The 23,284-nt window shown below is 63.6% G+C and overlaps 1 protein-coding gene across 3 annotated transcripts; it reads right to left on the bottom strand.

Moving 5' to 3' along the window:
- Positions 1–225: 225 nt before the first annotated feature.
- ARHGEF16 (Rho guanine nucleotide exchange factor 16) lies at positions 226–22,967 on the bottom strand. Of its 3 annotated transcripts, XM_064363143.1 has the most exons (17): positions 22,650–22,967; positions 22,480–22,547; positions 22,178–22,288; positions 18,131–18,713; positions 16,021–16,066; positions 14,854–15,023; positions 13,208–13,264; positions 12,558–12,718; positions 9,645–9,797; positions 9,392–9,521; positions 7,398–7,472; positions 6,986–7,078; positions 3,197–3,348; positions 2,655–2,843; positions 1,753–1,826; positions 1,486–1,587; positions 226–958 (listed from the first exon to the last, which is right to left on the bottom strand). In XM_064363143.1, the coding sequence occupies exons 4-17, from the start codon at positions 18,692–18,694 to the stop codon at positions 819–821; spliced, it is 2,106 nt and encodes a 701-aa protein (XP_064219213.1). In that variant the 5' UTR covers positions 18,695–18,713; positions 22,178–22,288; positions 22,480–22,547; positions 22,650–22,967; the 3' UTR covers positions 226–818. The 3 variants fall into 3 exon arrangements, with proteins under 3 accessions (XP_064219213.1, XP_064219211.1, XP_064219212.1); XM_064363141.1 differs by having other exon boundaries at positions 22,480–22,967; XM_064363142.1 differs by having other exon boundaries at positions 22,178–22,547.
- Positions 22,968–23,284: the final 317 nt, after the last annotated feature.

The following is a 23,284-nucleotide window of genomic DNA, read 5'->3' as shown; positions in this document are numbered from 1 at the left end:
CAGGTGGCGTAGCCCCCCGAGTCCAGATGCTCTTCACCAGTTCTTCAGTGTCCTGTCTCTTTACTTCTCAGATCCTGCACCTCAGCACAGCATAAGGGACACCCCACAACCATGTGGGGCCAGCAGCCCCACAGGTCCCAGCCCTCAGCACCCTGGGTATGACCCTGGAAAACGTGCGGCCACCATGCCCTTTGCCTGGGCTCAGATTCACTGTGAAAATCCAGGTCCTAGAGAAATAACTTTAATGCATTTAAAAACCTCAACACCGAACTCTCCCTGCCAGCCCTGCAGGGCCCCCTCCCTCCGGCCGGCCTCCTCTCAGAACTTGGGGCACTCCTGGACCCTCAGGGTCCTTCCTGTCCCACGTGGCGGTAGGAAGAGCATAGGAGGAGACCTCACATTGTCCCAGATAATCGCAGGGTGGGGCACGGCCAGGACCCTGGGAAAGAGGAGGAACCTGGGAGCAGAATCCCGAGATGCCCTAGTGCCCGTCAGTCAGGGTGGAGTTGCCCCGTGGGCGCAGCGGGGAGGTGGTGGGACCCAGCAGCTGAGAGAGGCTCGGCCAGCCAAGGGGTCTAGGCTGGGCTCCCTGGGATGTGGCGCAGCCCCCTTGAGCTTGCCTGGGGGTGTCCCTCGGGGGCACGTGATCTTCCTTCCGTGAAGTGTCCAGAGCTGGGCACCACAGCCACAGGGTCTTGGGAAGCCCCAGAGAACCATGCAGGGTCTTTGGGACAAGCCCCGTACACTTGTGGGAGCCAGGCGCGGCCACTCGCTGATCCGGGGACAGGCTGTGCTGCCGCCGGCTGGCCTCGCCCGGGCTACACGTCCGTCTCCACCCGCAGACGCTCCATCCTGCGGACATTGCCCTCCACGGCCACACGGCTGGTGATGCAGCGGGCAAAGTCCTGGGGGAACCAGCCCGTTTCTCCGTCCCGGAGCCTCTCACCATAGAACCACCCTGAAGCCGGACGGGGGTGGGAGGGAGGTGAGAGGAAGGTCATGGGTCCCCCGCCCTCTGAGCTGCTGGGCCTGAGCAGCCCAGGGCCAGGCTTCTCCTGGAACTCACCACCCACTCCTGCCTCAGAGCAGACAGCCATTGAAGCCTTGTTCACGGTCACCCGGACCCTGGTCCCTGCTCGGGTGCGGGCTGAGCACACCCCACACAGCCCCGCCCCGTGTGAGAAGCCCCGCCCCGTGTGAGAAGCCCCGCCTGCCTTCTGCAGGATCATGCTGGGCCTGACTGCTCGGGGATCCCCTAGGAGGGCAGAGACACCTCCTCCACCCCACATGGGACACACTGACCATGAACCTGCTTTTGATTCTGGGCCTCGGGGATGTGGAAGTGCTGCCTTTGAGGAGGCCCTCAAGGGAGGGTGAGGCAGGCTGTGAGCATGTGGCCACCCTGCAGCCCGGCATGCTCTGGACCTGGCCCGGCTGGACACTTACGTTCACCCATCTGTGCCCGCTGCCCACCCCTGCACTCACCGTCTTCCTCCTGCAGGACCAGGACCACATCCGCCTGCTGCAGCGTGACCTCATCCGCCTGCTTCGCAAAGAAGGCCTTGGTGATCTCCACCTGGGGCAGATCTGGGTAGGGCAGCGGCCGTCACAGGACTGTCAGCAAGCATGGGCCAGGCTCCACTCCCCAACAGCCTCTAGCAGACACATGCCCTGCGGCCGGGGCGCCCCCGACTGCCGGACCCCAGCACACGGCCAGGCGCCAGGCTCCCCTTGGCCCCAGCTGGCACTCACCTCCCTTCTCGGCGGGGCCTTGCCACCGTCTCTCACTGTGCGTGAGTGCCACAATCCACCGTGCCCGGTCACTCCTGGGGGCCAGAGACAGCGTGAGCCGGGCCTGAGGCCGACCCTGCCCTCTCAGGTTGACTCCTGACAGCCACCCAAGGGGGTGGGCAGACTGTCAGGCAGGCTAACCCGAGTCACCCCAGCCCACCCCAGGTGGCAGAGTTGGGCAGCAGCCACACACCCAGACCCCAGCCTGCTGGACCCAAGGCCACTCCGTGTCCTGGCACTGGGCCCCAGCTCCCTCATCTGTAAACAGGGCCCAGAGCTGTCCTCAGCCAAGAGGAACTTGGAGGGAATATGGGGCCTGACACACCTGCATGCCTGCCTTCCACAGGGGGTCTCAGAGCCCCCAACTGTGCCCACTCCCACCTTGAGCACTGGGACCACTCTGCCATCCTCATTGGACCCCACTGGGCTCGCTGCACCCAGCGCCACTGCTGTCCGCCTGCAGCTGTGTCCTCAGGGCCTCAGGGCTCTCCTGCCATGGGGCCTTGGCAAGGCTCTGCCTCTGTTGAGCAACCTCCTGCCCGCCCCACTGCCCTGCTCAGTTGGACTGAGCTTCCTCACGGCCCCACCGCCCCCCACTCTGTACCCCCGACCCTCCACCTTGTGTCCTCCCTTCTTCCCACTCCTGGTGGCCCAACTGCTGGTGTATCCCTTCCTGGGAACATAAACTCCAAGAGGACAAAGCTGTTTCTGTTCTGTGGCTCTATGCTGGCACCGACAGCAGGGCCGGGTGCGCGGTGGGCGTTTGGAGCCAGCCTTGGAACAGCAAGGTGGGGAGGACGAGCCGGTCCCCATGGAGCCAGGTGCCCGTGGCCTCGGAGCTGCCCTCCCGGGAGCCCCCTTACGCGGAGTCGGAGGAGAGCAGGAGCTGCTCCTGGTGGCCCTCGCTGTTGCGAAGCAGTGTCACCCGGAAGGGGTGGGGCACGGAGGAGCTGCGGTTGCCACCCCCGGGCAGGGGGAGCTCCGACGGCTCTATCTTCTCCACCTGGACGTGGTCTATCTGGGCGTAGTCCTGGACCACGTAGCTCTCTTCGCTGTGGGGACATGGGCAGTCGGTCAGTGGGATGGTCCCACCAGGCTCCCCTGCAGTGGGGAGGCAGCCACGGCCGGCCTCCAGGAGTTCCCCCAAACCACGGAACAGTGGCCACGGCTTTTGAGTCCTCCTCGTGGCTTGGACAGGCAGACCCAGGTCGCAGAGAAGGCCAGAGGCTGCACAGGGAGCGTCACCTGACCCTTACGTCTAGTATGTGCTGAGTGGAAGCCGCGCCCCGGCTCTGAGGTCGGAGGGGCTCAGGGCTGGCTACCCCACGTTCCTTCCCCAGGGCCCACAGCCCAGTGTTCATGGAGCAGGGCTTTAGGGCTTCCCACCCTCCTGCCCCACGGCCACCTTTTCTTCTTGGTCACAACCAGGACATCATTGAACAGGAACAGGTAGCATGTGGGCCGGCTGGCGAGTTTTCGGAAAAGTCCGGTTTCTTCCATCAAGGACAGCTCCCCTCGCTTCAGCAGCCACCGGGAGGCGGAGATCAGGGGGAGGGACTGGGAGGACAGAGCCGGGAGAAGCAGGTCCCCAGGGGGTAAAGGACGCACAGCACCCAGTGTGACTGACCCCTGCCTCTGGACTGGGTGACCAGCTGGCTGCCCGGGTTGGCGCTGGACAGAGGAAAGGGGCATGATGTGTCTGGGCCTCCAATCAAGGTATGCCAGGTCCTGGGCCAGACCCTGCCCGACAGCCCAGGGCTGGGTGACCACGGAACCTTCCACCCAAGCCAGGACTCGAAGGCCAGTGCTGGGGAATCTCCACGCGCACCTCACCCCTCCGTGGTGGGAGGGCTCCATGGCGATTACACAGACGCTGGGCCTCCTGGACACTGACGGAGGGCTGGCAGAGGCAGGTCCGTCCCTGATGGCCACGCTCCACGTATGAGCCTTTCCCAGCTCCTGAGCCAGGGGCAATGGGGTGGCAGTGTGGGGCAACAGAGGGTGATGGGGTGGGCAGTGTGGGGGTCACAGGTACCCGGTGTGGGGGTGGGCAGTGTGGGGGTGGGCAGTGTGGGGGTCACAGGTACGCGGTGTGGGGGTGGGCAGTGTGGGGGTCACAGGTACGCAGTGTGGGGGTGGGCAGTGTTGGGGTGGGCAGTGTGGGGGTCACAGGTACGCGGTGTGGGGGTGGGCAGTGTGGGAATCACAGGTACGCAGTGTGGGGGTGGGCAGTGTGGGGGTCACAAGGACACGGTGTGGGGGTGGGCAGTGTGGGGGTCACAGGTACGCGGTGTGGGGGTGGGCAGTGTGGGGGTGGGCAGTGTGGGGGTCACAAGTACACGGTGTGGGGGTGGGCAGTATGGGGGTGGGCAGTGTGGGGGTCACAGGTATGCAGTGTGGGGGTGGGCAGTGTGGGGGTCACAGGTACACGGTGTGGGGGTGGGCAGTGTGGGGGTGGGCAGTGTGGGGGTCACAAGTACACGGTGTGGGGGTGGGCAGTGTGGGGGTCACAGGTACGCGGTGTGGGGGTGGGCAGTGTGGGGGTGGGCAGTGTGGGGGTCACAAGTACACGGTGTGGGGGTGGGCAGTGTGGGGGTCACAGGTACGCGGTGTGGGGGTGGGCAGTGTGGGGGTGGGCAGTGTGGGGGTCACAAGTACACGGTGTGGGGGTGGGCAGTGTGGGGGTCACAGGTACGCGGTGTGGGGTGGGCAGTGTGGGGGTGGGCAGTGGGGGCGTCACAGGTACACAGTGTGGGGGTGGGCAGTGTTGGGGTCACAGGTACGCAGTGTCGGGGTGGGCAGTGTGGGGGTGGGCAGTGTGGGGGTCACAGGTACGCAGTGTGGGGGTGGGCAGTGTGGGGGTGGGCAGTGTGGGGTCACAGGTACGCGGTGTGGGGGTGGGCAGTGTGGGGGTGGGCAGTGTGGGGGTCACAAGTACACGGTGTGGGGGTGGGCAGTGTGGGGGTCACAGGTACACAGTGTGGGGGTGGGCAGTGTTGGGGTCACAGGTATGCAATGTGGGGGTGGGCAGTGTGGGGGTCACAGGTACGCAGTTTGGGGGTGGGCAGTGCGGGGGTCACAGGTACGCGGTGTGGGGGTGGGCAGTGTGGGGGTCACAGGTACGCGGTGTGGGGTGGGCAGTGTGGGGGTGGGCAGTGGGGGGGTCACAGGTACACAGTGTGGGGGTGGGCAGTGTTGGGGTCACAGGTATGCAGTATGGGGGTGGGCAGTGTGGGGGTCACAGGTACACGGTGTGGGAGTGGGCAGTGTGGGGGTGGGCAGTGTGGGTGTCACAGGTACGCAGTGTGGGGGTGGGCAGTGTGGGGGTGGGCAGTGTGGGGGTCAGAGGTACGCAGTGTGGGCATGGGCACTGTGGGGGTCTCAGGTACGCTGCATGGGGGTGGGCAGTGTGGGGTTCACAGGTACGCGGTGTGGGGGTGGGCAGTGCGGGGGTGGGCAGTGCGGGGGTCACAGGTACGCGGTGTGGGGGTGGGCAGTGTGGGGGTCACAGGTACGCGGTGTGGGGGTGGCCAATGTGGGGGTCATAGGTACGCAGTGTGAGGGTGAGCCCTGTGGGGCAACAGAGGCTGATGGGTTGGGCAGTGCGGGGGTGGGCAGTGTGGGGGTCACAGGTACACAGTGTGGGTTTGGGCAGTGTGGGGGTCACAGGTACACAGTGTGGGGTTGGGCAGTGTGGGGGTCACAGGTACACAGTGTGGGGGTGGGCAGTGTGGGCATCACAGGTACGCAGTGTGGGGGTGGGCAATGTGGGGGTCACGGGTACACAGTGTGGGTTTGGGCAGTGTGGCGGTCACAGGTATGCAGTGTCGGGGTGGGCAGTGTGGGGCAACAGAGGGTGATGGGGTGGGCAGTGCAGGGGTGGGAAGCATGGGGGCAGCAAAGGTGGGCAGTGTCGGGGGTAGGGAGCGTGGGGGTGATGGGGAGTGTGGGGGTGATGGGTGGGCATCGCAGTGGGTGGTGGCAGCACAGGGTGGTGGGGGGTGCAGTGTGGGAAGGAGAAGTCTGCCCACCTGCCCACCAGCCTGACTCCTCAGCCACTATTGACACCTCTCCACCTGCTCCCAGTGGCCCCGTCTTCTCTGCCTGTGCCCACTATAGGCTCAGAGCCCCCAGCGCCCCTGGCTCCAGGCCTCTGCCGCCACCCTCCCTCCTGGACGGGCCTGCTCTCCCTGCTCCCACACTTGTCTCAAAGACCAGCTTCAAGACCATGCGGGGGTAAGAGGCCCGGTCAGGGGTTGGCCAAGTCTGGGAGGGGTTCCTTGCTCCGGTGGGGGCAGGTGTTATGCCCCAGACTCAGGAGGACCAGGGAGACAAGCGTGAGAGCTGCACGGCTGTGGGCTGGGTACCAGGGGTGGGAAGTCACTGCCCTGACGTCTGCTCCTGACCCACCCTGGGAGCCCCCTCCCCCAGCTGGGATCCCCTGCGCCCTTACTCAGTTGTCCACGGCCCTAAGCGAGGGTGGCCCATACCATGTCACCCACTCCATGCTCCACCTCTGAAGGGCACCGGCTGGGTGGGGCACCAGGACAGGAGGCCCATGTGGGCCCGCCTTGCCGGACGGTCCCTGGGCTGTCTCCCAGCAATAGACGACAGGGCCAGCGTGTGGGATGGTTTGGGGGGGGCTCTGGTGGCAGAGGTCCGAGCCCTGCCTGTTTGTGGCAGGGATTAGGGCTGCCTGGGCCTGGGATGGAAACATTTCACCTTACCCAGAATCCAAGCCTCACTGGGAAACATGAGATCTGGGCCAGCCCTGGAATCACCTTGTCCCCTTCCCTCCAACCTCAGGCCCTGCCCAGCCCCCGAGGGGCCAGCAAGGAGCCCTGTCCCCAGGTAAGCGCGCTGACTGTGCCACTCCTGTTGGCCCCTCAGCTTCGTCACTGAGGGACTGGGGTCTGCCCTGTGCCCACGCAGTCCTGGGGACGGGACAAGGGCCACAGAGGCCCACCCAGTGGAGTTGGGGAGGGGTACACCAAGGACATTCCCAGATGGGGAAACTGAGGCCGGGAGAGGCCAAAGGCACCAGTCCTAGGAGGCCCAGCCCCCAGGCCTCATGAGCACAGGCACCTACTCTCCAGCCTTTAGGCTCAGGGGTGTGACCCGCCCTCACACGCAGGCCAGCAGGGAGGGCTGAGTGGGAACTGGTCTGAGTGGCCTGAGGTCCGGGGCCACCTACCTTGACCTTGCTGAAGTCCAGCTGTGTGTGCAGTGTGTACATCTGCTCCATGCGCTCCATCCTGTGGGCCCCCTCATTGCACTGCTTCACCAGCTGCAGGGCGGGGCCCGTGTGAGAGACTGGTGCTGCTGGGCCCTGGACCCCTGCTCACCAGCACCTGGCTGCCCGCAGTGGCTGCACTGGACCAGCCATGCCATAGGCACATCAACTGTGCGAGAACCCCCCCCGCCCCCTACTCTGGGTCTCGGTTTTCCTGCCAGTGCTGTGAAAGGCTTGGGATAGATAATCGGAGGACTCTCCCTGCCCTGGACGGTGTGGGGAGCCAGCTCTATGACACTGGGTGAGGTAGGGTGGGCGGGGGCAGGGTCGGGGTACGGGACTGTGGTGGGGCTGGGTCCAGGCCCCATCTCACCTTGCTGATGGCCTTCAGTGCACGGCTGGCAGCCTTGTACCTCTCAGGGTGGCCCTGGGTCTTGAGGCACAGCGTCTGTACAGGACAGCAGACATGAGGCAGAGAGTCCCCCCTGGCATCCCAGCTGTGGAGCTCCCACCAACACCAGACCCTGGGTGGGGCTGCAGGGCAGTCAAGAGCTGGCCTCCCAAGGGCTCCTGCAGGGTCCCACTGCATGTACAGCCCCTGACGGCCTCTGTGCCACCTGGAGCTCTGCCAGGTCAGGCCAGGTTGAGTGGGAACAGGAGCTAGCATCCCCGCCCGGAACCCTCCCCTTCCCATCCTTGGCCATCTACATTCAAAGTGGGGAATCGGCAGTGGAGGCCCCTGGCAGCCCCATTTCTGCACATCCCTGGGGCCCCCGGGAGTTTGGGATTCTGTCTGGCTTGGGCAGCCCTGCCATATGCGGAGCTGTGTGCATGCAGGCAGCATGCATACATGTGAATATGGGTGTGTACTGTGTGTGCACATGTGTACCTGCATGCGTGTGAATATGGGTGTGTGCATGTGTATCTGCATGCATGTGATATGCGTGCAGGCAGCATGCATGCGTGTGAATATGGGTGTATACTGTGTGCACATGTGTACCTGCATGTGTGTGAATATGGGTGTGTACTGTGTGTGCACGTGTACCTGCATGAGTGTGAATATGGGTGTCTACTGTGTGCGCACGTGTGCGAATATGCGTGTGAATGTGGGTGTGTGCTGTGTGCGCACGCGTACCTGCATGCGTGTGAATGTGGGTGTGTGCTGTGTGCGCACGCGTACCTGCATGCGTGTGAATGTGGGTGTGTGCTGTGTGCGCACGCGTACCTGCATGCGTGTGAATGTGGGTGTGTGCTGTGTGCGCACGCGTACCTGCATGCGTGTGAATGTGGGTGTGTGCTGTGTGCGCACGCGTACCTGCATGCGTGTGAATGTGGGTGTGTGCTGTGTGCGCACGCGTACCTGCATGCGTGTGAATGTGGGTGTGTGCTGTGTGCGCACGCGTACCTGCATGAGTGTGAATGTGGGTGTGTGCTGTGTGCGCACGCGTACCTGCATGCGTGTGAATGTGGGTGTGTGCTGTGTGCGCACGCGTACCTGCATGCGTGTGAATGTGGGTGTGTGCTGTGTGCGCACGTGTGCGAATATGCGTGTGAATGTGGGTGTGTGCTGTGTGCGCACGCGTACCTGCATGCGTGTGAATGTGGGTGTGTGCTGTGTGCGCACGCGTACCTGCATGCGTGTGAATGTGGGTGTGTGCTGTGTGCAGGCAGCATGCATGCATGTGAATATGGGTGTGTACTGTGTGCACATGTGTACCTGCATGTGTGTGAATGTGCATGTGTACTGTGTGTGCATGTGTACCTGTATGTGTGCACACTTGTGTGTACATGCACGCACTGGGTGCCTGTGTGCAGTGCCAGTGTGTGCACTGTGCACACAGGGACATGCACACACACGTGCATATATGTATGTGAATGCATGTGCATTGTATACACATATATGTGCATGTGTGTCCACGTTTCACCCTCGTGTACTCTCTGCCCTGCAGGCTGGCATCCCACACATGCGGCCCATGCTGGTGAGCCCCTGTGAGCCCCTCTCTGCATCCACAGAATGGGGAGAGTAGGTGACTGGGACACCCACAGAGCTACCACGTCTAGAAGGACTGGTGGGGTGGGGCCTGGGTGATGCCAGTTTCAGCTCGTCACTGTGCCTGAAGCTCATGAACCACTGAGTAAGTGAACAAAAATCTTCCAAGTCCTGGAACAGCTCCCGGCACTGAGCACTGTTGGTGGCGGTGACTACAGAGTCGTCGTGGTTATTAAAGCTGTTGTATGGTCACAACTACTAAAATATCATAGGCCAGGCAGGGAGGAGGTCACAAGAGGGTAATGCTCCGTCCGAGGGGGACTCTGGCAGTAGGACCCGGAAGCTAGCCCAGCCCCAGCCCCAGGCCGTGAACTCACATCCGTCAGGAGGGGCAGCCGGGTTACCCGCTGCATGGGCAGGATCAGGAAGGAGAGCATGGGCAGGCCCCCGCACGCCGGCCGCCTCTCAATCTCTCTCAGGACCTCTCGGAAGGTGGCGTTGCTGCTTCTGCAAGAGGACAAGCCTGTTCTTCCAGGCTCTGCATGGCCGGGCCGTACCAAAATCAGGCGGGGCCTGCAGAAGTTGGGCTGGGAGCAGGAGGGCGCTCGAGACCTTGGGCGCCCCACTCACGTCAGCTTCTGCAGTGTGCGCTGCTGGTAGACCTCGTTGGAGCAGTAGGCGATGTAGGGGTGGAAGTGCCTCTCGGCATGCTCCTCCAGGATGTCGCTGATGTCCTCCACCAGCACCTGGGCCTTGTGCCGCTGCTCCAGGTCCTCGAAGAACCTGAAGGTGAGGGGGGCGAGGAGGGTGCCACAGGGCTGGCAGTCGGGCCCCATGTGTGTACACACACAGACGCGCATATGCACACACACTCAAAACACACACATGTACACGGCAGGAGCCAAGCGCAGGTCCCAGAGGCAGCACGTGGCAGGCACTCAGGGTGGGATGCAGGACAGCAGGGAGGGCAGGTGGGAAGCGGTCAGAGAGGCCTGGGGCTCCTTACAGAGCCCCCGCCACGATCCCATGCACCGGTGTCGCCCCTCTGTTGTCTAGCGGCAGCCCCAGCGACTGTCCCCAAAGGTGGGCCCGTTTGGACCTCCTGTCCTGGCGCTGTGTCCAATTGGTGCCCTTTGCCCTTCAAGCTCCTTCCAGCTAAAACAACTGGGCCCTGGCACTGGCCTGGGCCCCCACTACGGCACCAGCCTGCCCCTGGGAAGAAACTCAGGAACGGAAGCTCAGGGACAGGCACAAGAGCCCAGCCTCCGGGTCACACAGAGAGGCAAACCGCCAAGGATGAGTCCCAAACCCCAGCAGCTCTGCCAGCCAAGCTCCCAGCTGCGTTCATGAACCGCCTGTTTGCTTTCGCTGGGTCCCCCACCCGTTCTGAGTGGGGAGTCAAGGCCAGGGGGCAGGTGTGGGCTCTTGGCAGACTCCCTGGAGGTGACTACGAGCCCCTCACCTCCTCCGTGACCCAGGCCTTTGCTTAGGGTGGCCGGGATGAAGGGAGTTAACACTTGGTCAGAGCTGGGCCAGAGCTGCCAGGGTTCTGCTCCTACGGGCAGCCAGAGCCACCGAGGCCGGGCTTAGCTGGACCCACAATGGTTACCCAGTGTGCAAGGTGATGGCCAGAGCCTCATCCATCCTGCAGACCCTCAGAGCACCCAACCTGAGACCATATCCATGTCTCCAGGCCACGGGCATGGGAGGTCCTCTCACCCTAAGAGCTCTGTCCTTCTGAGGACTCCCTTGCCCAGCTCGGAGGTGGGCGGGGTCCCTCCTCCCACTGCTCACTGGGCCCGACTGGGCCTTCCACCCACGCAGGAGCCACGATTCCTGTAGGGAGAGCAACCGGAGAGCCACTTGCCCTTGGGAAGCCCCAGCAGATGGAACAGTGGCCCCGTGGACAAGGACCCAGGAGGGCATGGGAGGTCCCGGCCATTGGATGAGCAGGGCCGAGATACTCATGTGTGCCAGGCCGGCCAGCAGCTCACATGCAACTGCAGGTTCTGAGAAGGGTCTGGGAGAGCTGGCCACCTGGCCCTGACCCCAAATAGTGATGATTCCCCAGAGAGTTCGCTGTGAATGCCAGGAGCTTCCGGAGCCCAGCTCGGGGAGGAGGGCCCGCCCCGGGGCAGCAATCAAAAGCCCCAGGGAGGTCAGAGGCAAACACGCAGCCGCCTGACACAGAGGGGATCCTGCTCCGAAGACACACAGCCTGCGTGGCTGGGGACAGAGCTGGGGGAGGGGCAGCCACTGTCTCAGAGCCCTCCCCCTCTCCAGCCCCGTCCCATGCTGAGTCAGAGATTGGGCGTTTCCCACAGCTGGTCCCTGGAGCTCTACAGGAAGCCCCTGCCTCCAAGAATAAGGTGGCTCCCTGCCCACCCTCAGGGTCCCCAAATTCCGCAAGGGCACCCCACAGGGAGCAGATGGGTGGGACTTGCCAGGGGCGGGGCTAATATAAGAATGAGCCAGCAGCCACCACTGTCGGGGCCACCCCGTACCAGGCACTACAGGCCCCTAATCATCTTCCGGCATCACCCAAGCCCATGAGGTGGCCAGAGGCACTGCCCCTCAGGTTAACATTGAGGCCGAGGCTCAGGGGACTGGATGATGCCCCAGGGTCCTCCTGCATCTAGGGGCAGCACACGGTGGAGACCACACATAGCCCTGCCCAGGCACACAAACCATGCACACGCATCCCTGTCCACGAATACACACCCATGCACACACACCAGGGTGCCAGATGCTCCCAAGCCACTCTCCAGGCACACACACCCATGCACCCATGCACACCCATGCACACACCTGCGGACACACCCCTGCCCAGGCACACACACCCATGCACCTGTGCACACACACCTGTGGACACACCCCTGCCCAGGCACACACACCCATGCACCCATGCACACCCGTGCACACACCTGTGGTCACACCCCTGCCCAGGCACACACCCATGCACACATGCACACCCATGTGCACACACACCTGTGGACACACATCCATGCACACATGCACACCCATGCACACACACCTGTGGACACACACCCATGCTGGGCTGTAGCTACATCAGCTGCATTTCCAGACTCTCTTCCAGCTCCAGGCCCTGCAACCAGAGCCCAGGTCCAGCCACCGGACACCTTTGGGCGGAACATGACCCAGGGCTGCAACTCGAGGCTTCCTGCCTACGGGTGAGCAGCTGTGGGCACCACTGCCTGGGTCACGTGGCCCTCTGTGCCTGGGTGTCCTGGTGAATGGCGCTTGGCAGTGTGGCAGGGCTGTAGCCCTGAGAAGTGCTCCACGTCTTACGAGCAACCAGGATGCCATAGCCCAGCACTCGGCCCGGCCCTGGGTCCAGCTCTCCGTGGCCTCGAGGACCCTCAGAGGTCATCACGCTCCGTGGGAGCCAGCAGCTGCCCCAAACCGTCCCCATCAAGGTGCAGTCCAGGCTCCCCAGGTCCTGCTGACGCCGCCGTGGTGCCCATGGTGGGGGGCACCTTCCTTGCAGAGACCCTTGTGTGGAAGGCTGTGACGAGGCCTTACCTCTGGCTGGCACTCAACACGTCCAGGATGTTGGAGAAGAGGTGGTGATGCTCCATCTGGGTCATGGTCGCCCGCAGCTCCTGGGACCGCAGGAACTCTGTCACCAGGACGCTCAGGCTGTGCTGGTAGGAGAACTCGGACGTGAGGATCTCGAACATGGCCTGCGGAGAGGGGCCTGGGTGAGCCCCACAGTGACGCTGGATGCGGGTGTGCCTCAGGGACTGATGCTCAGAACAGGACGTGGCCCAGGTGGCAGGGGCAGTTGGGGAAAGGAGCTTCGGACAGACCCCTGGATGGGCCTGTCAGGACAGCCAGCCTGGGAATGCCAGGCTGACCTCCCTGCGTGCCCCTGGCTGGGTGCCTTATGAGCTGCATGAAGCTGGGCAATGAACCCCGTCCGCATTGGAAAAGAGGGTGATGGCAGCCGCTGGACTCTGAGGATTCACCTGGTGACACGAAGGGGCCCCATCAGGGCATAGCACAGGTGGAGGCACAGCCAGGCCTGTGCGAGGCATTGGTCATCATGACAGGGGCCTGGTGCTGGAGGTGGCCACGGAGGGATGGCTGGCGGCGCCACCTGGCTGCTACCCCTCCCCGGGGGTGTGTGGCCCAGGCCGTGGTGGGGCAGCCCTCCCGCCCGGGGCCCTCACCTCCTGCCTCTTGCGCTCCTCGGTGGAGAGCTGCTCCAGGATGCCCGACTCCATCACCTGGGGGGACACAGGCCCAGGAGCTCCAGGTCAAATGTCCTGGAAGCCCATGCCAAAGTCTCCCTTCTGTCCTCCTCCTGATGGACCTCCTGATAGACAGCTGAGACGGGGGCTTGGGCAGACACCCACAGCCACCCCGCTGGGCTCGGTGAAGTCCGACCCTGGAGCCAACCTGTCCCTGCCACCTTCCTCTCTGTGGAGCCCTCCTAGGGGATGCCGATGAGCAGGCCCAACCCCTCCAAAGAGCCCCAGAGCAGCCCAGAAAAGAACATGGGCATCCAGAGCGAAAGGCCAGAGGGCGGGAGGGGCTCTCATCCCAAGGACCTTCCCAGCAGATGGAGAGATGCAGAGCCCACCCAGCGAGGGAGTGTGGAGGGCGGGACTGTGACTCAGACCCCACCTGGGCGGGGTGTCAGTGAAGGCATGGGTGACGCTGTGCCCACCCGGCTCCCTCCTCCTCAGGGGCCACAGCTGGTGGGTCACCTTGGCAGGAGCGTGGTTCCCTTGGCAGAGCGCGTCAGGCACAGTGGGCTGCCACACTGCCCAGGGGTCCCCTCTGCAGGACCCAGGTCACCCTGCTTCGTGCTCTGCTCCTCACTGGGCTGGGCAGAAAGGCCGCCAACAGCACCTCGTACAAGGGCGAGTCCCCGTACCCCAAGCCCGTGCCTCCTTCCCACGAGGGGCCGGAATCTCTGCAGTTACCAGGGTGCAGTGCTGGACCCCACCCCAGACAGGGGGAGACCACACATGCCCAGCTCCAAAGGGGAGTAGGCCTGCACTTCCAGACCTTTCTGTCTGGGGGGAGGCTGCTCCTTGCCTGCCCTCACCCCACGCTGGGTCTGCCCTGGCCGGGGTCCCGGGGCACACAGCGCCATGGAGCGTGGTGGGCAGTTGCTGTGCTCCCCTCCAGATGGCGAACAAGGAGCCCCATTGTACTGCAGGTGGGGCCTGCCCTCCCCAATGCCCGCCATGCCCACGGCCACACATGGTCCCCTCCCTAGGACTTCAAGGCGGGGGTCACGTGCAGTCCACCTGGGGCAGGAACAGCCACCCCCACAAGCACAGGGACTGCTCCGGGCCATGCTCTCCACGGAGACCCCACAGGGCGGGGACGAGCCCCCATTTTCAGATGTGAAAAGTGAAGGGATGGCTTGACCCTGGCCCTAGCTCCAAGCCCCAGCCACTCCCATCCCCGCTGTCTCCTTGCACGGATCCTCCAGCCCTCTCCTGGGAAGGAGCTCCTGGTGCCTGCAGCTCCCTGTAGGGGAGTCTGAGCAGGGCCGCCCCTCACATGCACGATGGCAGAGGGCAAACTTGCATGCCTGGTGGCCCACCCTCCCGTGACCACTCCAGGTGCTGAGCCAGGCCCGCATGGGCAGGGCAACGCAGGGCACAGGAGAGAGAAGGGAGACCCCCAGGTCCTGCCCACAGCCGAGGGGCTTCTGAGAAGGCTGCCCACCGTCCCTGGGAGAACTGGGCCGCTGCTGGGGACCAGCCACCTGGGCTCGGGGAAGGAACAACGGCGTGGGGGAGGGGCTGTGGCTTCTGCCTGCCTCCATGGGGCAGCCTCACCCACCCTCCAGCACTACCTCCGGGAGCTGGCTCCAGGTGACCTGGGCGGGCCGGTAGCTCTTGACCACAATGGTGGCATCCGCCTTCCGGGCTCCCTCGGGGCTGGAGGGCTCGTCGAGGATGTCATCATCAGACTCCTGGCTGGTGTTCAGGCCCCGCTCCTGGATCTCCTGGTAGAACTGGGGGTCTGGAGAGAGAAGCGGGGATCAGAAAAGGCTGGGCCTCCCTGGAACCCGCAGGCTGAGCCCTCCCCAAGGCCTCCTCGGAGCCCATGATGGGATTGGGCAGCACAGACCCCCCCGGGCGGGGTCCCCTAAGGCCCGCAGGCTCCACAGCTAAGAGGGAGAGGGAGGCTCTGGGTGGTGGCCGCCTAAGGTGCTGGGCGGGAAGGTGCTGGGCGCCAGTCCTGAGACCTCTCCCACGCCACAAGCCCCTCCTGAAATGGGCCGGACCTGGCTCAGGCGCCTCTACGCCAGCCTTACCCTGAGACTCGGGCATCACTGCTGCTCTCCTGGGGACGATTTTCCCAGAGATTTCTGTAGAGGAGGCCTCAGTGTCCCCTCCTGGGCCCATGCCTGTCCACTAAGCTCCTGGGGGCTGGAGAGGGCCACTGTGCCTTGGGGCCCCTGGACAAAGGCCAAGCCTGGAGCTGGGCACTTGAGGCCCTAGTCCCCCCGGCCTCTGACCTCTTCACACCCCAGGCACTTTGACCATGGCAGCAGGCACCTCCCTATGTCAGCCTCTCGTGGGGTGCTCTCATGTCCCGCCAGCAGGCTGAGTGGGCATCACCCACCCCAGCCGGAGGCCCCAGCACAGGGCTCCCCTCCGGCCTCGGATTCCAGAGTCCGTGGTGTGGGCCTGGCGCCCTCACTGCCACTGCAGGCCGAGCCCAGCACACACATGGGTGTTCAGGGCAAGTCTGGGGGCTCTGTCTGTGCCCTGCCCTTCAGATCACATAGAATAGAGTCCAGGGGAACTTTCTAGACCTTTCTAGACTCATCAGGGCTGCATGGTCAGACCAGTCACTGGGACCTCAGGATCTCAGCCTCTGGAAGGACCCCATCAAGCCGCTCTGGTAATCCCAAGACACCAAACTGAGGCCCACCTGACCCCCAGGGTGTCCCAGTGAGACCAGCTTCGCCTGGAGCCCCTCCCGGTTCGCGGTGCCTCTCAAAGCCACTCACCGTCCTTGAAGGAGCCCTTGTGTCCGCGTTTCCGCCCCAGTGTCTTCTGCACAAAAGAGACACAGAAACCACAGCCGTCAGCCAGGGCAGGTGTGGCTCGCCACGACGCTGCACCCCAGCCCCGCCTGAGCCCAGGCCCACCGCGACGCTGCACCCCAGCCCCGCCTGAGCCCAGGCCCACCGTGACGCTGCACCCTAGCCCCGCCTGAGCCCAGGCCCACCATGACGCTGCACCCCAGCCCCGCCTGAGCCCAGGCTCACTGGGATGCAGCACCCCAGCCCCGCCTGAGCCCAGGCCCACCGCGACGCTGCACCCCAGCCCCACCTGAGCCCAGGCTCACTGGGATGCAGCACCCCAGCCCCGCCTGAGCCCAGGCCCACCGCGACGCTGCACCCCAGCCCCGCCTGAGCCCAGGCTCACTGGGATGCAGCACCCCAGCCCCGCCTGAGCCCAGGCCCACCGCGACGCTGCACCCTAGCCCCACCTGAGCCCAGGCTCACCGGGATGCAGCACCCCAGCCCTGCCTAAGCCCAGGCCCACCAGCTAAAGAGACCCCAGGGACCTCACGGCTCCATGTTTGAAGCTATGCCCGACGGGAGGGGGCCCCGTCGGGCACACAAAAGGTGCACAATAAATGCCAACTCCACAGGGCCTCAGGGCCACCTGTCTAAGCAGAGGCCAGGACAGGTGGAAGGCTCAGAGCAGGCAGGACACGTGGCTGAGGGCGGTCAGGTCCAGGAGGGCTGCTTGGAGGAGGAGGAAGGGTTGAACTCATCGTGAGGGGATGCTCAGGAGTTTCGAGCAGGCCTGGAGGGAACCCGTGGCAGGGCAGGTATGGGTGGGAGAGGGCGGTGGAGGGACAGTGGGGCAGCACACAGGCCCCTGGGGACCAGGACCGGGTGGGGCAGGTGAGCAAGGACTGGTGGGTCAGTGTCCAGCCCCAAGCAAGGGCCTGGGGGCCGCAGCAGAAGGCCAGGATGGCAGAAGCGACGAGAGGGGCTGGGTTTCTGGGAAGGCCCCACACTCAGGTGCCCGGCTCAGAGCCCACCCTCCTTGGCTGGGACACCACACTTGCCCGACGTCCAGGTGTGCTGGTTCCCAGAAGGAGAGAGGTTGATTTGTTGGAACGAGTTGGGGCCTGAAAACTCCCCTTTCTGGTTGGGAACATGCGGCGCTCCCAGCTGCACCTGGCCTGGCACCCTCAGCCCTGTGCCCCACACCCCACCTCAAGCGCTCCCCCGGACCCCCTTCCATCTCCCCCACCCCCCACCCTGTCCTCTCCTTTCTGCCTCTGCCCTAATTCTCCTTGCACTCCAGCCCTTCCTGCGCCCAGGCCCACCAGCTAACGAGACCAAGCAGGGTGGCCAGAGTCCCAGTCCCAGCCGTGTGGGTGTCCAGGCGCCACGCAGCTCTCCCTGAACACGGTTTGCAGCTCCAAGGCTGCCTGAAAGCAAGGTCTGGCCCCCAGCCATAGGGAACGGTGACTCGGAGGATGAGGGATGCTGGGCTCAGGAGCCCCAGGTGGCTGTTCTGTCCCCTGGGCCCTAGTGGCACATGCAGCAGGCTACGTCCTGCCCAGAGAAGGGTCTGCTGCCACCATGCCCCATACCTAAAGCCACCGCCAGCAGGCAGGGAAGCAGGGCTCCGTGTACAGAGGGAGCATGCAGACTTCTCCCGAACCCCCGGCCGCCACACGGCTGCCCTGCTGAGTCCCTGTCTGGAGCTGCCGGGGCAGATGGAGCCAGGCCAGTCAGTGCAGCAAGGCCACCCTGGACCCCGTAATCCAGGCAGGCCAGCTCCTGGCCAGGGCTCGGAAGCAGGGGCTGAGCCCTTCCAGGGACCTGCCCTCCACCAAGGCTGGGAGCAGGGACACCAGAGTCCAGGGGCCTGGGTAGAAGCCTTGACCTTTCTGAGCCTCTGCTACCTCCTCTGCGAGGTGGGATCTTCACACTCACAGACTGGGCTGAACCGGAATAAACCAGTTGAGAGCCCTCATGCAGCAGGTGCTTACTAATGGCAGCTGCCATGATGCAGATGACGGTGGTGGGCCGGTTAGGCCACCCCTCTGCCTAGCAGCCCCTCCCCTGGTCCATGCAGGCGGGCCCCTACCTTGTGTCTGGCGGGGCTCCGAGTGGCAGGCTGGCTAGGCTCCTCGGCCAGAGCCTGCAGCTTCGGGCTTAGCTGGATGGTGTACCCCTGGCCACCCGGCTTCCCCAGGCCCTTCATGGCCGCTCGGTAGGATTGGTTCCGTAGGTTCCGCCTCAGCATGCCCCCGGGGTCCGTGTCCACGTCCATGTCGTCCAGGGAGAAGCTGGTGGCTGGGAGGAGCTGGGGGTTCCGCCGGGCAGCCTCCCTGCTGAGCACAGCTGCCCCGAAGCTCTGGTGGCGGGCTGGGGTCTTTGACTTGCTGGCCATGGCCAGGCCCTTGGGGATCAGCTGCTGGGTGCCCAGTTTCAGGGCCGCTGGGCTCTCTGTGCTCAGGACGATGGGCCGAGGCTCTGGGAGTGCTGGGGCCTCGGGCTGGAAGGCGGCATTGTCCCTGATGCGCAGGGAGCCACGGACCATCGGGAGCCCAGAGGCTGGGTTCCCACTGGCATCGATCCGGAGCTCCGAGTGGAAGCGGTATTCCAGGAGCTTCTCCTCCAAGGAGCTGTCTGAGTGCCGCTGGGACATGCTGGGTGGCTGCCAGGTCCTGGGGGATGGGCAGAAGTGAGGGTCTTATGAGGCTGCTCTCCGCAGTCCCCTCGGGTGTCCACCCCCTGGCTCCTTGGCAGACACCTGGCCGGGGCCCCAGGACAGCTCCCAGGACAAACTGTGCAAGGACAGAGCCGCAGCCAGGAACAGAGCGGGTCAGCAGCACGGCCAGCCCTCACTGCCGGGAGCCAGGCACGTCTGAGGCTGAAGGTTGGGGACGGGATGGGATTGGACAGGCTCTGGTTCTCAAAGCTCTGAGGGACAAGGTGGGCACAGCCTGCAGGGAGAGGCTGGACCTGGGAGGCTGGGAGGCCACACTGACGGGCGGGACGCGCTGAGGACACGTTCCTGAGCCGGGAGGCAGGTGGGGCCACTCAGGCGCATGGCCCTGGAGCCCTACAGACCGGGGCTGGAATCCTGGCTCACACCTGCAGTCATGCAGCCTCCTGAACCATGTCCTCGTGGTGAACACGATGGTGACAGCGCTGCACTGTGGGGCTTCCCAAGGCCGGTGTCAGCCACGGCAGCAGCGACCACAGCCTCTGCCTCATCGGCGCCTTTTGAGAACCCAACCCAGGCTCCACTGGCAGTGGGGGGGCGGGGTGTCAGACGAACGACCCAGGCCTGTGATTCCCCTGTCCCTCAGCCACACGGTGACGTGACTGTGGCGGACTGTCCACGGAACCCTTCCACACACCAAGTAACGTGCTTGTATTTTTCCATATTTCTGAACTGGGCATGACAATTCTGGTCTCAGGAGCCTCACAGTCAGGTACAACACCCGGCCACTGGCGTCTCACCCGCATCACCCAGCGTGGGGTGGGAGCTGCCCTGGAGACATCACCGTAGCCCGATCACTCCACGCTCCGGCCCCGCCCCTGCCATGCTGCTGCCCGTCCCTCCTGGCAGCTCAGGTCCCCGAGCCCATCTCTACCCCGATGTCCCCTTCATGGTCCGAGGCTGGCAGCCCTGCACCCGACACTGCTGTTTCCTCCTTCCAGACCCAAGGCAGGGCTGCTCTCCTGCCCATGGGAAAGGCATGGTCCTGTGACTGGCTTTGGGACATGTGTCTCTGCCAGGGAGGAATTTGGAAAGCCAGCTCTCGACCTGCCACTGGGCCTTCCCCGGCTGCCATGACTGTGGGCATGCGTGGCCAGGCAGAGCCCCGATGGCCTGAACCCCCAGGTGACTGATGTGTGCAGAGCCCCCAGCTGACCCGGACTGCAGGAGCCGGGCCTGGAAGTCTGTTCTGGGCACTCTCGGGCTGTGGTGGCTACACATCACCTCCTGAGTGATGGCGCATTGCTCAGCCACAGCGCTCAGGCCCACAGTGACCTTTTGTGTCCCGGGCTGCTTGCAACCCTCCTGGGCGCTTGCAAAATTCAGCACTGAGCACTGGGTTCTGCGGCCTGCTCTCCCAGGCCTCCTGCCTCTCCCCTCTGCTGCTCAGGGACTCCCACAGGTGTCGGGGGCAGTCCTGACTGAGACACGAGGTCAGTGAGCAAGTGATGCTGCCTCTCTGTGCCTCAGTTTTAAAACCTGTAAAATGGGCAGGATAAGAGCAAGGCCCGCCTCCTGAAGGTTCTGCGGGAAGCGGGAAGCATGCAAAATGTGTAACAGGATACCCGGCTGGCTGTGAGCGCACGTCGTGAGCAACGCCTTGCTGAATCAGAGACCAGCTTACGCTCCCTCCCCGGGCTTACGGAGCTTCGCAGGTTCAAAAAGGAACAACACGGAGGAAACTCACTGCTTCATTCTTTCCCTTTTTAAAAAAATAAATAAATAAAAACAATAACAGCCACCCTTCAGCATGCCCCTTAGACATCCAGAACTTCACACACGTGAAAACGGCCGGGGTCTCTTGGGGTGGAAGCCAATTTTTCTGACGGGCAAACAAGGCTGAGTCACTCACCCAAAGTGACTTCCTGCAGGGAGGCTGCCTAGAGTTAGCCACACAATGACCCGAATTAGCACCTCTGGAGCACCCGCAGGGCACACCCGGGGGACGTCCCTCTGTCCCTGCTCGGCTGGGAGCCACCGCACTCTCCCAGGACACAAGTTCTCTGATAAAACCATCACAGGAAGGCATGTGCGGCTGAGCCTCCCAGGCCCTAGGGAGGGGCGGTCCCTGGAGCCCGCAGCCCCCACGTTGGCCAGGAGGGCGCATTCCTCAGGACATTCCGAATCACCGGCTGAGGACAGTGGCAGACACAACAGGCCTCCCCCGGGGCTGGTGTCCATGACGCTGACCAAGGTCTGCACCATCCCAGGATCACCCGCTCACAGTATCGTGTCTGCGAGTTACAGGGGCCTGGCCAAGAAATCTGTTCTTTCAGGCTTCTGTCTGTCTACACGCCAAGCAGAGCGCACTCCCAGGTGGGCGGCCAGCCTACGCTCCTGCAGTCCTTCATTCTAAGCGTGATTTCTTTCCCTAGGAGGCATTTTACGTGGTTGTAAAGGGCTGTGGCACTCACACGCCCACATCATCCCCATGCTCCCACCAAACAAATGTCCCCAAGACCCCACAGCCCCTAAACACAGAGCACCCCACCTGCACTGTCCCCCTTCCAGCTCTCAGAGGCCCTCCTCCTCCCTATGGGGCCAGACTGGCCAGGCCTGACCGTCCCTGACCATGTCGGTGTCCCGGCCCTCGCTGGTAACACTCCCTGGCTGGCAGCTGCTGTCCCAGGAGAGGTCAAAGTCTGCTCCACTGCTGGGAGGTGCCCAAACGGGAGAGCCAGAGCCATCGCTGGGTGTGACCTCCGCTCCCAGCAAGGCAGCCACACCCACAGGCCTAAAAGAGAGCCTAAGGGGTGTGGGCAGGGGCTCTGGAACCTGGAGCCCCCCAGGAGCTGGCTCTCAGGAGCTGTGGCCCTGGCAGGCACCCATGTACTTTGCCTTCCGGTTTTCAGTTTTACTAAAGAATTATTAAGACATGGACACCGTTTCAAAAGTCAACAAGCACCAGACTTAGCATGACAGCCGGCGTCCCCTCCTCCACGCTGCCCTGATCCCCGGAGGGCACTGTTCTGGGCTCTTCAGTTTTTCCCAGAATTAGACACAGCCGGCTCTGCAGAGCCCTACCTCTGGGCATCCCTGTGTTCTCCCCGCCTCTTGGACGAGGACTCCATCATGGCCGGCCCGATCACGCAATACCTGTGCCAGCATACGGCGCTGAGCCCCGGGGCAGAGTAAGGCCTCGCCCATCTCTGGTTAATTATTTTCTCATTCCACCAGCCTGGCTTCCCCAGGTGATTTTTTCCCCCGGCGCTCTGGCGTCTCCGCCGTGTGCTTCTTAAGAATGTATTCCATATGTACGGCAGGTCAGCTCCGTGTTTTCCCCAGACTCCCCCCATCCTCCCTCTCCCGAGGGCCCGGTGCTCTGGGCCTCGCGCTGGGTGGACCCCAGGACCTCCTCTGCTGCTTCCGGGGCTGGAGGCTTGGCCCCGGGTCCCCTCTCACCCGCTCTGGGCCCTCACGTGTGGAAGCACATCCGCAGGCACTGTCCCAGGAAGCCACACGGGAGGCAGCTGTTGGACCACCTGAAAATGTCTCTTTCTTCCTCTCTCCTGACTGGCGACAAGATAAGAGTTCTCACTGCAGACGGTTTTCCCCCAGAGTTGGGCACCCTCTTCTCTCGTCTTCAGAGTTGCTGGGGAGGTGCCCCCATCCCCCGATCTCTTCCTGTGCGTGGTTCTCCCTGGCCCCGCTGAGGGTCTGGGAACCCGCCGGACCTGGGAACTCTGGCGGTCACGCTGACGTACCTCTGCAGGGTCCGCGTGCGTTCACTGAGCCAGGTACCGGGTGGGGCTCCCTGCACGGTCGCTCCTGTCTTTTGAGGTTGCACAGATTTGTGTGTTATGTCTTCCACTCTGTCTTTTCAGAACACCCACTAATGAGCATCAAGCTCTGGCATTTCCTCCTAATTCCTTACCTTCTCGCCATGTTGTTCTCCTCTGTGGGAGGTTTTCTCCACCTGATCTTCTCATCTGTCCCGGTCTTATCATTTTCATTACCCTCGAAAAGCCCTCTGCTCTTCATTCCTGGCAGCCTGTTCTTGTTTTATGACTGTGACATCTTCCATTACTGTAGAGAGGAAGGAGTATGTTTTCTCTGGAGCGAGTTTCTTTCTTTCTGTGTGGCTGCTGGAGCTGCGCCCCCGCCACACACTCCCTCCTGTCTCCACCTCTGCTGGCCTCTGTCTCTCAGGCACGGGGCTTTCCTCAAACATCTGCTGCTGGTGGCTGACTGCTTCTGCTTCTACTGTGGACAGAGACCCTATGCTGGTGGGAGGCCCAGGTGCATACACCCTGAGCACAGGTGTCTGACCGGGAGGGCCCTCTGGTACCCCAGCCCCATGCCAGGTCTGTATCCCGCAGCCTCTCCGGCAGCTGGCTGGTCTCTGCAGCGGTCCCCTTCCATTTCCTCACGGAGATGCTGGCCTGCGTCTGGTGCCTGGAGCCAGCAAAGGTGAGGGGCCAAGAGGTCAGACTCCTTTCAGCAGCTGGCCACGGTGTCCGGCTACAGCACCACAGAGAGAGGTCAGACGCCCTGCGGCAGCCACATGGG

The sequence above is a fragment of the Aotus nancymaae genome, unplaced genomic scaffold (assembly GCF_030222135.1).
Source record: "Aotus nancymaae isolate 86718 unplaced genomic scaffold, 86718_ANA_hifiasm-v0.15.2.pri h1tg000053l, whole genome shotgun sequence".
NCBI classification, from domain to species: Eukaryota; Metazoa; Chordata; class Mammalia; order Primates; family Aotidae; genus Aotus; species Aotus nancymaae.
This window is presented reverse-complemented; position numbering and strand designations above follow the sequence as displayed.